At 36.1% G+C, this 13,888-nt stretch overlaps 1 protein-coding gene across 1 annotated transcript in view; it reads right to left on the bottom strand.

Moving 5' to 3' along the window:
- The window catches only part of Wdr49 (WD repeat domain 49), a 138,048-nt gene extending 124,360 nt beyond the window's left edge, over positions 1–13,688 (bottom strand). Inside the window, exon 1 of the mRNA XM_076868745.2 lies at positions 13,524–13,688. Within this exon, the coding sequence (XP_076724860.2) occupies positions 13,524–13,688 (165 nt within the window). The remainder of the gene's footprint in view (positions 1–13,523) is intronic.
- Positions 13,689–13,888: the final 200 nt, after the last annotated feature.

The following is a 13,888-nucleotide window of genomic DNA, read 5'->3' as shown; positions in this document are numbered from 1 at the left end:
CCTTTCCTACTCTGTACTTGAAGGAATGATGCTCACCTCCAACTTACTAAACCTATTACAATCCAGTTTCTTTTCCTTGCCCCTTTGAAGTTGCTTTTACTAAGAAGACTAAAAATCTTGTGACAAAATCTTTCAATGGGCTCTTTTCAGTTCTTATATAATAAAAGGAAAATGTACCGAGGTGATGTTAAGTGCCAGAATATCTTTGTTTGAGGAAAAAACCTTGAGATTCCCACTTAATGGGAAAATGAAAGCTCCATGTATTTGCAAGATACCAATCAATAAAAACGGGTCAAGCTACTCTAAAAAAGAAAGAACTTGGTACTTTTATTTTATTGATAATTTTATTATTTGATCAGATAGGGATAGAAGAAAACAGTGACATAAAGAAGAAGTAGAGAGAATGGGAGACGACAAGATGACAGAAGGTGGCCTGCCAATCAGCAACCATCAAGGAAGCCCCATAGCCAGCACCAGTAAGATGACCTTTAATAATGGAAGTACCTGGGTTCTGTGACACTGTGAATCTTTCTCAATTTTAGTATCAGAAAGAATAATGATGGTAATAGCTAATAACACATTGAATAGAATAAATGAATCCATGAATCTGTAGCAACACTCAAAACAGAGTGAAAGGGAGAATGAGAGGGACAAAGAAAAGAGGATAAGAAAGAAGTCTTTCATACAAAAAAAAAAGCCATATTGACAATAAATAAGGATCAATAAAACATAAAAATCACCATTTTCTATTAACCTAAACACACTGTTTTCAGCAAAGACTATCAGTTGATGCTCAAGTCAATGGGTAAAAATGTGTTGAAGACTATTCATAATATCTAAGATTCACTCCACAGGTACTTTTATAGTGGATAACTGTAGGGGACCCATTTCAATTAAAGGATCAAACTACAGAATCACCAGTACTTGGACAAGTTACCATGATGTAATTTCTGATATCATGCAAGAGGTAGACATAGCATCTTCTATGCTATTCCCTTGCCAAAATGTAATGAGCCTGAATCTGACAGTGAAGAAACAATAAGAAAAACCAGATTGTAGTATATTCTAAACAAATGGCAGGAATTCCTCAAAATGTCCACGTCAGGAAATAAGAGAAAAAGTGGCCAAAATTGAAGACAATTAAAGAAAAACATCACCTAAAGCAAATGTATAATCCCGATTAGGCCTGTGATTTTTTAATGCTGAATATTTTCTCTGATATAAGTATGCTTATTCATAATAGAGTTGGGGAGGGGAGCTTGGGAGGATTAGATGAACTCTAGGTAGGGCAAAGGAGTGACAGGGGAAAGGAGGGTAAATGGGGGTAGGAAAGACGGTGGAATGAGATGGACATCATTACCCTAAGTATATGTATGAAGACACAAATGATGTGACTCCACTTTGTGTACAACCAGAGACATAAAAAAATGTTCTCTATATGTGTAATATATATATATATATATATATATATATATATATATATGACATATATATATGTCATATGTAACAAAATTAGAATAAATAAATTAAAAATTAGAATAAAAATGAGAATAAATAAATTTTTAAGAAAATTTTTAAAACAGGGCATAAGACGTGTAATAAGAATGACAATAACAAAATTTAAAAAAAGAATGACAATAATGTGCATATGTATTGTCTCTTCCTATAATTCTGAAGGTCATAAGTGAATTTTTGAAGGTTATATGTGAATTCACAGAACTTAGACAACAATTCTCATTAGATGTAACTTCTTAAAAATAATTCAGTTTCCATTTATGTAAGAAATACCTACATGCCTCCAGCATACACAAACACTTTTCTGTTTTAGCCAGATTATCAAAATGACTTTAAATAAGTCTCCATGGATTACAATTCAATTGTGTTTTACAAAGTGAATAAATAAAGGTAAACAGAAATTGGAAAAAACAAAAAGCCTATAAAAAACATTACTGAAGGGCTGGGGTTGTGGTGCAGCGGTAGAGTGCTCGCCTCACACGTGTGAGACCCTGGGTTCGATCCTTGGCACCACATACAAAAATAAACAAGTGAAATAAAGGTGTTGTGTCCAACTACAACTAAAAAATAAATAATAATAAAAAAACATTACTGGGACAACTGAAGATGTTTTGATATGAAATTTTTTCTTAAGTAATGTATGAAGTTAAACTTTTTGAGTGTAAAAGTGACATTATAGTTGGTTATCAAGGAGAATGTGCTTCTTCCTAGGAGATATATATTGAGATAATTAGGACTAACTGGTTAGGATGCCTGAAACTCACTTTTAAATAAATAATAGATATAAAATTTTGTATTCTGTAGCCATCTATACATCTATCGATCTATCTATCTAGATGTAGAAATATAAATATAGTAAAATTTAACTACTGCTGAATCTAGATTAAAGATGAGTCATTGTACTCATATTTCCCCTTTTCTGTAGGTTTGAGATTTACAAAAACAATTTGGGGGCAGTAAACAAATTCCTCTTTCTGTGTTTTCGACTTTATATATGTTGATACCTTACTCAACATACCCCATCAATCAACAAGTTCTGCTCTTTATAGCTCCTGAATAGCATTTGACTTTCACATCAGACTCTTCTGCACTGGCAGATCATTGCACCAGCCTTCTAATTGTATTCTATTCCTGTTTCCAACCTCACCTACCTCTACTTCCAAACCATGCTCAAAAAGTATGGGCTGGGGCTGGGGCTCAGTGGTAGAGCACTCACCTAACTAGTGTGAGGCGCTGGGTTCCATCCTTAGCACTACATAAAAATAAATAAAATAAAGGTATTGTGCCTGACTACAACTAAATAAATAAATAAATAAAAAGTACAAACATAAAGGTCATTTTCAAAATACCAATCACATCATGTCATGTCTGTGATTGAAACGTGCAATGACTCTCTCCAGCCCTCAAAAAAAATGTCAGACTATAACCTGACTTCCCAATCCCCTCCTGATATGGTTCAGGCTTTGGTGATCCAGAGTCACCTTTTATTCCTTTTCCCTTTTGCAGAAGAAGTCTCTGTCGTACTACAAATTAATATCTTAGTGCACCATACATACTATTTTTGTACAAACTTTTCATTTTGTATTCTCTTTCAAGAAAATTACTTTCCTAGCCCCCATTCCACCTACCAGAGTGATACCCTTCCCTCAGATAGTAACCTAGATGTTACTTCCTACAAAAAACCCTCCAGGAGTGTTAAGGTCTGTAAACAAGTCAGATTGGCACCTGTTATTTTGCCAGAGAAATGTTAAAGTCTGTAAACAAGTCTGGATGGCGCCTGGCCAAATGCCAGAGGGAGTGGTTTGTAAAGTAACAAAAGCAAGCCATTAAATGTGGAGATTCCTTATTGGTTGACTGCTGTATCTATTTTATGCTAATTAGATAAGCTGTGTAAAATGTATAAATATCGCTCAGATCCTACAATAAAGGGCTCCTATTTCTGCTGCATCAACGTACACAAGTTATTCGTCCCCCGGTTAGTTTGCCCAGCCAGCCGGGCTGCGGCACAGGAGACCAGTCCCATGCATGAGATATGTGCTCCCTCCACACTCTTCTCTTCCTCTCAAAGCATTGAGCAATTACAAAGTAATGAAGTTTACTTTGAGTATGCCCCTTTGGTAGGAAAAGCCTGAATATAAGTGGTTTTCAATTTCCACAGGATGGACATCCAGTAAATTTTTGTTGTAAGAAGGAGCAAATTAATATATGTATTGAAAGTATTATTTTCAATATAAATGCAAATTTTCTTTTAACTATTTATTTTTTAGTTGTAGTTGGACACAATACCTTTATTTTATTTATTTTTATGTGGTGCTGAGGATCGAACCCAGGGCCTTGCACATGCTAGACAAGCGTTCTACTTCTGAGCCACAACCCCAGCCCCATGAATGTAAATTTTCTACATTGCAGAAGAGATGTTTATCAATTTTTCTGATAATAGCAAGTTAGTGAGGATCAGAGTACAGAATGATGACCAAGAGCATAAAATAATAATGTGTAAAATAACTTGGGAAAATTAGAGAAAAAAGTTTGAATAGAGATTAGTTTAGAGTTGTTTACAAAGAGAAAGAGACAAAAACTGGCTACCAAACTATGTTGGGCAATGTTCCAGCTCTACCAATAGTTCAAATGGAGAATAACAAATCCTTTATTCTGGATGTTTGTTTCATCATATGTAAAATGAAGACACTGAAATAGTCCACTACAGTCTCTCTCTTAATACAAAAACTCCAAGGACTCCAATGAAGAAACACTACTTAGTAGGACAAAGTATCTACAACCCAGTACTATTTAAATTCAGCATACATTTAGAAGTAGTACCACAGATGCTTTGTTATTATGGTACATTGACATTTTAGTAACATTTATCTTTGCATTGAATTATGGCATAAAGTGTCCACAAAGCCATTTGCTGTGACTTCCCCCACTACAAACACAGTTCAATTTTTCCATTCTTGAGACCTATACACACACCCACACAAATATACACATTTTTTATTTCAGCATGTATTATGCAATATTCTATAATTTTCTTATTTTTGCTGAGCAGTAAATCTTGGCAATCTTGTAAAAGTCTTCCTTATTCTTTTTAACAGATGAGTTGTACAAGTATATCATAATTTATTTATCCACTTATCTGCTCATGAATGTTGTTTTTTAATATTCCAGTTTGTAGACAAAGGTATAATAATATCCTTGTGCATGAATCTTTCTCTGAACACATCAGAATTTATTCAGTGTAATTTGTAGAAATCGAATTGCTAGCTCAAAAAAAAATGTGATATTTATGTTTAAATATAATAGCTAATTACCTTCCCCAATAAGCTTTGCCAACTGACAGTCTTAGCAATTGTGCCTATTTTCCTGGTTACTTGCCAACAGTGAATATTATTGATCTTTTTAATCTTTGACATTTTGACAGTTGAAATAAGGAAGTTTTGTTTTTTAATTAGAGTTTTAAATCAAACTCCTAAGGAAGTTAAGTAACTTTTCACATGATTCAAAGCTATTTGTTTGGCACTTTCCCTTGAAGGCATAGACTATAGTGTAGTTAAGTAGATTCTATGAAAAATAAAGCTACATATGATACATATATGTACATATATGTATAAGTGCATAAAATGCACTGAAAAGATACAGCATTGAAAATAATTATTGGGAAGAATGTCATGGATATAGGTAAGCCATGGCAAGAGGGGAATTTCAGGCTTAATTTGCATTTCTTACATTGGGAATAAGATATCCTAATTTTTCAATGATGAAGGGATTATTAAATAAGAATCATAAAAATAAATGTAATTGTATATGACTATACTCCTTTTTTATTTGTTTGTTTTCTTCTTCTTTTACTTCCAGGAAATAATCCTATTTGGTATTTTTTTCTCGTACCAATTAGAGTTGTTTCTCACTGCCTTGAAGGATTTCCCTGGGGTCCAGTCTTAGACACCCTGCTCTCTCCTCCAGAAAGCTCATCTCACTTGCACCTGTGTTCTTCCCTTCAGTATCTAAGTTGAGATCCTCTCACACTGACTTCTGTCTCATAGCTTCTCTGGCTCTTCTAATCATTTTTAAACGATGCCATTGCACTTAACAGATCTTTGTTTTTATAAGAATAATAAAAAAGGAATGTACAGGAAACTATGCTAAAAGAGGATCTTATTAAAGTGCTGAACCAGCAGACTTTCCTGAGGCAGTGATATTTAACCACGGATACGAGGTGAATTTAGCTGGGAAGTTGTTGGGGAATGGGAGAGAAATACTCTAATGAGAATATGTTCAAGTAAATAAAATACTGTTGGTATGACAGTAATGCTCCAGTGTCAGATGATTTTTGTGACTGACTTGCCATAAATCCAAACCAAACACCTGTGTGTGTTGGGAGTTGGGGAGCAGGGGTGTAGACTGGAAGAAGGAGTCCCAAAAAGAGAATTTCCATTTTTCACAGTCTTAGAAAAGAAGCAGAAAATCAGTTCTTAGTCTAGAGTAAAGGAAAATATTTTCTGCTATCTCTGGGGCCAAAAATCAATTTGACCTATAGACTCTAAGGAATGGGCAATCTGATGCATTTCCAGGATATTGAAGAGCTGAGAGCTGCTCCATGGCCACATAAATGTGGCCCAAAGTGAGGAAATAGAACAAGTTAGCAGAAAATTTGAAGAAGGGTCTGAAGTAGCACTGCCTAATAGAACTTTCTATAATATTCTATCATCTCTGCAGTCTAGTGTCAGAGTCACCAGCCTAATGTGGACATAGAGTACTTGAAATACAGCTCGTACTTATGAGGAACTGATTTCTTGAATTATTTTATTAAGTTCCCATTTTATTTAATTTTAAAAACCACATGTAGCTTGGGGCCAGTGGGCAATACAGTTTTGCAGCAAAACTAGTATGACAACCAGCCTCAGGTGGATTTAGAGAATTAGAGAAAGATACAAACACACACGGGAGGTAGAGAAGTAGGGAAAACCAGCAGCCCCTGTCGTCCTCAGCAAAGAATGTCAGCACCCAGAAAATTTAGATTCCATCCAAGTATATCCAAAAATGGTGGTGAGATGTGATGAGGGGAGAAGAGACTCCAGGATTTGGTCCTAAACACATATGAGCTACAGCCTTGGGAAAAGGTCAGAAATCATCATCGAAGCTGGTAGTGACTTGGTTGGATATTGGTAAAATATGACAAATGTGAGATCCAAATGGCTCAAATCACAGATCTTACATTGTCCATTTTCTTGTCTAATCTTCAAGAAATTTGAAAAAGCAGCTGTACCATGGTCCACAGGTCCAGCTAAATTGCACAACCGGTGATTAGCAATGGACATCTCTGCCTTCCTTTCTCCTTCCTATATACAAGCTTCTTAGTTGCCTTTTCTGTTCTAGTCCTGGCCAAAGCTCAAAGTTAAAACATTTGCTCCCCCAAATCTCTCTTTATCACCTCCTCTGATCCAGATTCATTTTTATTTATAAGCATCCGTTACAAAAGTACACAGAGAAATTGGAAAAAGCGTGAAGCTATTAGAACTTGCCACAAAGTTCAGCATAAAGGCTGCAGCATTGGGAAGACACTTTTTTTTTTATCTGTACTGACACGGTTTCACTTCCTTGATTTTTGGTTATGACACCGTTTGCAGTCCATCACCCATGAATTTTAACAAGAGAAGCAAAATCACCAAAGAATACCTCTGCCATCTTCTATTGTGCCAGCTTTAGTGAAATTGGATTTGTCCTCATGCTATCACCTTAATGCTAAGGAAGGAGACCTGCAGAGCTTCACTGATTTTCTGCTGCCACCAAAAATAGGTGTTTTGATTCTACTAAGGGAGCTGGGTGAGGAGCACTCTGACCTGCTGCCTTTGTTCAGCAGGTGATGAATTGACTGAGGCTACTGAATGCACTCTTCACTGTATAATAGAGTTATTGATTAAGTTTTACCTGTTTACTTTCTCACAAGTCTCCATCGAGATGCCTTTAGAAAGAAACCAGAATAGAAAAGCAATGGGATATTCTTATTTTTGTCTTTCATTCTTCAACTCTTCTTTGCATTGATTTTACTGTAGGCATTGTTGATTATCTGCTGATTATGCATCAACTCCAAGTTAGCAGAGCCTCGACCTGTACACTATTGACTTAACATGCTTGTTTTGTTAATGAAGTCTTTATCCTATTTGATTCTTGTTCCTTAAAGGAGTATCATCCCAAAGGAAGTTTGCGGTCAGTAGAAGTCACACAAGAGCATGCACTGAAAATGGACAATCTGCCTCTGAGTCCTGGCTCTGACCCATGGGGGAATTCAATTAAATATTTTTGAGTCTCTATTTCCTTATGTGCAACCGGGAAATAAAAATGTCTGCCTTGACTAGGTTTCAGACTGGTGAGAGGATCAAATAACATCATGCTCACAGAAGTGCTTTATAAAAATCTTTCCCCAGATGAAAGGTAATATGTTTTTATTCATCGCTTTCACCTTCACTGATTTCCAGAATTTTAGTTCAGTTACAACAAAAGTTACAGGTGATAAAAAAAACATTATGGCAAAGATAAAAGAACAAGAGTCATATAATAGAAATAGTGAATAATTGTTTCAGAAGATCTAAGACTAGTTGTATGGATTGAACAGTAAGCTTAGTTTTAAACTAAGTCAAAACACAGAATATAATCAGGCACATGGCTCTCCTAACATTACAAATGAAGTACGCTGATTTGTTAGGAGAGATGGCAAGTATTACCCCTAAACTCTAAGAGGATCATTGGCGAGACTTTTTTCTGAGAATACAGCTTTCTGTACTTCCCTTGCAATTAGGTGTGGCATCTGAGTTTTAGCCAATGAGATGATCTCTACAGGCTCCCCTTTGCTTTCCCATATTTTCTAGCTTGAAGCATGACAATCTGGGAAAGCAGAAGAGGGAAGAAGCTTAGGTAGGACCTGAATCCCTAATTAGAGCTGTTCACAAATTAGAAATATCTGTTTTCTACTTTACATGAGAAAGAAAGAAATCTCTACCATGATAGTCTGTTATTTATAGCATTGTTTTATTGTAACAAAATACCTGAGGCATCTTATTTAAGAAGTATATAGAGTTTTATTTTTTATTCTCAGGTCTGAAGGTTCTAGTCCATGATTGGATGGCCCCATTGGTTTGGGCCTCTGGTGATGGCAGCATATTATGATGAGTGTGTGCAGCCAAGCAAACTACTCAGGCACAGAGATAGGAAAAAGTGAGACTGAAAGATGGGGGTCCCACAGTCCCCTTTGAATGCACCCTCAGTGACCTAAGGACCTCCTACTAGGCACTACTTCTTAAAGGTTAACAGTATCTCCTCTTATCACCCCTCTGGGTACCAAGTCTTTAACACACAGATATTTGGGGGAACATATCCATATTGAACCCATAGAAACATCTGTGTACAACATAATGACATTTTGGTCAAGAATGGACCACATATATGAAGGTGGTCTCATGAGCTTATACCGCTCAATGATGTTGTCACCATCTTGGTCTGTGTAAGTATACACCATGACGTTCACACAATAATTAAATTGCCTAACAGCGCATTTCTCAGAATAAGTGCTGGAACTAGGTGATGCATGATAGTATTAAGTACAATCTGCAAACCTAAAAAAGACCAAAGATTTTCTAATTTGAAACCTTATTGAATAACACTGTCTTAATTTTATATTTTAACTATCAGTCTTATCTAAGAAAAATTTTTAAGTGATCTTCATGGACTATCCCACATTTTATCAGAGACAACAAAAGCTAAATGTTTTGAGAGAAGGGACTAAAACCAATTGAGTAATTTTATTTACATGTTTGAGATTGTGGTGTCTGGGGTGGCAAGAAAAGAAGCAAACGATGAGAATAGTCCACAACATGAGGCGCACCCCATAGGTCCTGTTCTTTGGGGTACCTTACCAGTGAACATACAGTGGGCAAAGAGAAGCCCTAGAGACTTCTGGGCCCTTAATAAATTGAAAGGAAGCTTGACAGTTTAGAAAGAAGGACAAATCATGGAAAGGTAAAAAAAGAGGCAAATCTGACCTTCCATATTCCCTTCAAGCTTAGCTTGCCTGGCAGGGTACCAGAATCCTCATCTTTTCTTGTTAAAGCAAAGAATACAGTTCACAGGCCCTGCTGTAGGATCTGTCTACAGGAATGGTGGGAATTTTATAAAGATAATCAAGAACGAAGGTACCATAAAATCTATAAATGCAATTATTTTATTACTTTTCAAACACTTGCCAATTTTGTCTCCTGAACTTTTCTGGTCTTTAGAGATTAAAGTATCACCAGAACATTATGTTTAGATTCCATCTACTCCAAAGACATGTTTGTTCCAAGAATTCTCACTGGATGGTCTCTAGGGACTTCCTGCTAGGATTGTAGCCATGTTGTTCTCACACTGAACTATTCTGAGCCTTTCTACTTTGAGCATGAATACCTCCTGTGTTCCATGAGGCTTAGGAGTTTTTGTTTCTATAGAAAGTGGGCTTGGGGAAATGGTAGCATACAGTAGATAATGCGGGGCCAGTCCCTGCCTCTGCACCTATAGCCTGGCCAGAACAGATATGCCAGGAAGAAACCAGTAGTGAAAAGCAAACTATGCTCCCAGATCAAACAGGCAACAGAGAATCCAGGATCACAGGCAGAACATCCTGGCACTGAAGTCAACAACAGAAAATAAAAGTAAGGAAACTTTGGATGATGCCCAGAAGAAACTTAATACATATATACATATATATATATACATAGCCCCAGTGGGGCCTTCCAAAAATCTCATTTCCCTTACTCCATAATTTTTACTTCTCATCATTCCTATAAAATCATCAACCACACTCAGTCTGTCTCATACAATAGCTGGCGTTTGAAGTTTCTAAGAAAATGTGAAATACGGTTGACATCAAAAATAATATGAACATCCAGAGACCATGTCATTTCTCTAAGCCTTGCAAGTTCTACAAGAAAGTTTGGGTAACAACCATTTTATAATTCTATGAATAATATAAGTTTCACTCCCTTCAGGATGATATATGGCCTTTTGACACCACCACTTGAAAGAAAATTAAGTCCACAAGTTACTTTTCTCATCCTTCTCTCCATGTAACTTCTTTGTTCCAAAGAACAGAACCAAGACATTAATTAGAATCTTTTGCCCACTAATAAAATATGAAATGGGAGATGGAAAATGATGTGGGTTTTTTTTCCATGTCTATGTAACTATTTGTCTTTTCAACACTTATTGCTAACCATTTCCTACCACACACACACACACACACAAATAACAACAACAACAAAACAGTAACAAGTATCATTGGAAGCTTAATTTTTTTTAGGAAATAAATAAATTTGAATCAAGATAATGTTAGTGGGCTGGGACTGTAGCTCAGTGGCAGAGCACTTGCCTCCCAAGTATGAGACACTGGGTTCAATCCTCAGCACCACATGAAAATAAATAAAATAAAGGTATTGTGTCCATCTATAACTAAAAAATATATTTTTTAAAAAAAGATAATGTTAGAGGTCATGGAGTTCAACTTCTACTGGCTAAATATATAACACCTAATGTTAATTGAGAACTTCCCCTGTGTGGCAAGCACTCTTTCAAGTGCTTTCCAAATATTATCTCACTTAATCCTCACACACACACACACACACACACACACACACAAAAAAAAAACTGTTATTCCCAGTTAGAAATAAAGGAAACAGATCCGGAAATGTTGATGTGCACAAGGTCACATTGTAAGTGGCAAAGCTGTGATTCTGATTCATTTGTACCATTATACAGTGAACATAATAATTTGTTTTATTCCTAAATGTTAATACTAGGATTAATTTGGCATGGGACATTTTATTTAGAGATATATGGAAAACATTCACTGTACAATTCAAAGACCAAACTTCCTGTCTTTCATTAAGCCTTGCCCCTGCTATTTAAGGAGATGGACTTCAGCTAACATCTGGCAACACTTCAGTCCCAAATAAGCAAGTTGTGTAAAAGCAAAACAAACAAAACAAAATAAGAGATAAAGGAATCTGGTGCCAAAATCATAGGATTTCTAAGAGTGTGTCTTTAACTCTTGGAGCACAAACCACTGTCTCTGGAGCTTCAGCTGCTAAGGACATGCTTTCCTTCGGCCGCAGTTTTCCCCTGTGGCCTCTGGACCTCGCACTTGTGACAGATGGCTGCATTTCACGGGAATCATACAGCATATCATCTTGGGTGTCCATGCTGTGTTTGGAATTCACATTTACTCAAGGGTCTCACTCTTAGTATTGGCTATACACTTGTCACTAGATTGTTCCTGTCTATCTCTGTTGAATGGTTTAAAAATGGATGAGCTTCATTGTTTCTTGAAAGTACACCTGCAAAGCTCGGTTGGGGAAAAAAAAAATTGTCATAGACTCTTTGTTCACAAAAGCTCTGAATTGCATCCTTTTCTTCCTTTGAGTCCATCAGCATCTGCTTTTCCAACTGGTAATTTCAAAATTAGTGGTCCAACTTTGATAGGTTGAATCTGTAGTTTGAAAAGACACCCACTCCCAACCCTCTGCAGTAGTTCCAATAACACATCAATGTTATGATGTTAACTCTCCTAAAAGACTCTAACATTCAAATTCTTTGTGTTCTTAACAGCAGAACAAAACTGCCATATATCTTTCTGAAGTTAAAGTCATCCTAATCCATTGTTACATTTTTCTGATTGTCCTCAAGCTGTCAAAATGCTGGCTATGTCTATCAAAATATGCCAAATTCACTTGAGGGCATTGGGTATGGAGCAGCACTGAAATCTTTCAGACAAAATGCAGTTAGAAAAATAGCAAATACATAAAGGTTAAAATGAAAAAAGTATAAGACGGAGGATATCTTTGCTCCTAAATATGATAGATTCTATTATAAAGAAGTGATCTATATTATTGGGACATCAATTTATTAATGAAGAATCTAAGTTGTTATATACAAAAATGGGGTATAGCAGAATTTTAATGGTTAGCAACTCTTTTTGGCTTTTGTTATCTTTCTTTCTTTTCTTTTTTCTTTTTTTTTTTTTTTTTTGATAGTTTAAAGACTAAACTACCAGTTACAGGTTAACATAATTGTTATATTTCATGTTTTATAAATTTCAAGGTTGTACTGCAAAATATTATATGTCTATTTCAAACTAATATGGATATTCCAAGCACCCCTTGGGGGACTTTATGAAGCCCTGAGATCATATTTTAGTGAACATAATGAAACAGAAAGGATGGAGGCTCAGGTCTACCTAAATTGCACAGCACAGAGGGCATTTCTTCCTACCCACATTTGAAACTAAAACCACTTTGATATATGCTGTTCATTATGCATAGCTGCAGAATTTCAAATTAATTAACTAAGATAGGGAAAAGGAAATTATTCATTTGTAGTTAAGTTCCGACGGTTTATTTTCTATGTGGAATTAAAATGAAAACTTCTAATTGTATTTTATGGGCATTGCTCCAGGATTTACAAGAAGCATGAAAGGCAGGTCCCTCGTATGGGATCTTGGGGACAACAAAATGCCAAAATCAGCTTTGAAAAAGAGTTGTGCCACTCCAGGTGAGGAAGGAGAGAATTTTTGTAAACCCGATGTTCAAATTTGTATTTATGTAGTTTTATGTACATATCAAATACAAGAACAGTTACGGGGGTTACCTCAGTAATCTGGCTTTTCTCATTTGTAACCAAATTTTTGGTTTCCCCCAAATATGTTGATTTCAAAAACAAATGTTGTCCAAGAATAAATTGTCCTTCCTTGACAGTAACAAAATTCATGTGCAGCAATTTCAAACAAAGTATTATTATTCATCCCAAAGAACTGAGGGATAAAGTTAACAAGTACATGATGTTAAAGCTGGGTCTCATTATTTTCAATTCCCTGCTGTAATCATTAAATATATTAAAAATACTTTTTAAAAGAAGCCTCTTTCTGATTCATCCTAGTGTCCTTTGTGAACCACTCAAACTCTCTGGTCTACAAGCATGACGCTTACCTCGAAGGCCCTCTGTATCTTCACAAAGTCATCCACGCTGAGCTGGTTTTCAAGCAGGACTGTGCCATAGTCCCTCTCTACAGTCACACTTTCTGTCCTCTCTGGGCTCTTTGGCTCAGGCTGGGAGCCAGTGCTTAAATCACGTGCAGCATTTTGGTAACTCATCATAGCTTCACCTCTTTGGGGGCCTTCAATTCTTTCTGAGGCTTTTATTCCCCATTTCAACAGGTGCCTTTGAAAAGAAACTCAATTTAGAATAGCATTCCAAAAAGAAGGCTGAGGATATAGCTCAGTTGGTAAAGTGCTTGTCTCACATACATAAGTCCTTGGGTTCCATCCCCAGTACCAAAACAACAACAAAAAAA

The sequence above is a fragment of the Callospermophilus lateralis genome, chromosome 10 (assembly GCF_048772815.1).
Source record: "Callospermophilus lateralis isolate mCalLat2 chromosome 10, mCalLat2.hap1, whole genome shotgun sequence".
Lineage (NCBI taxonomy): Eukaryota > Metazoa > Chordata > Mammalia > Rodentia > Sciuridae > Callospermophilus > Callospermophilus lateralis.
The sequence above is the reverse complement of the archived record's forward strand: the minus strand, read 5'-3'. Positions and strand labels throughout refer to the sequence as shown.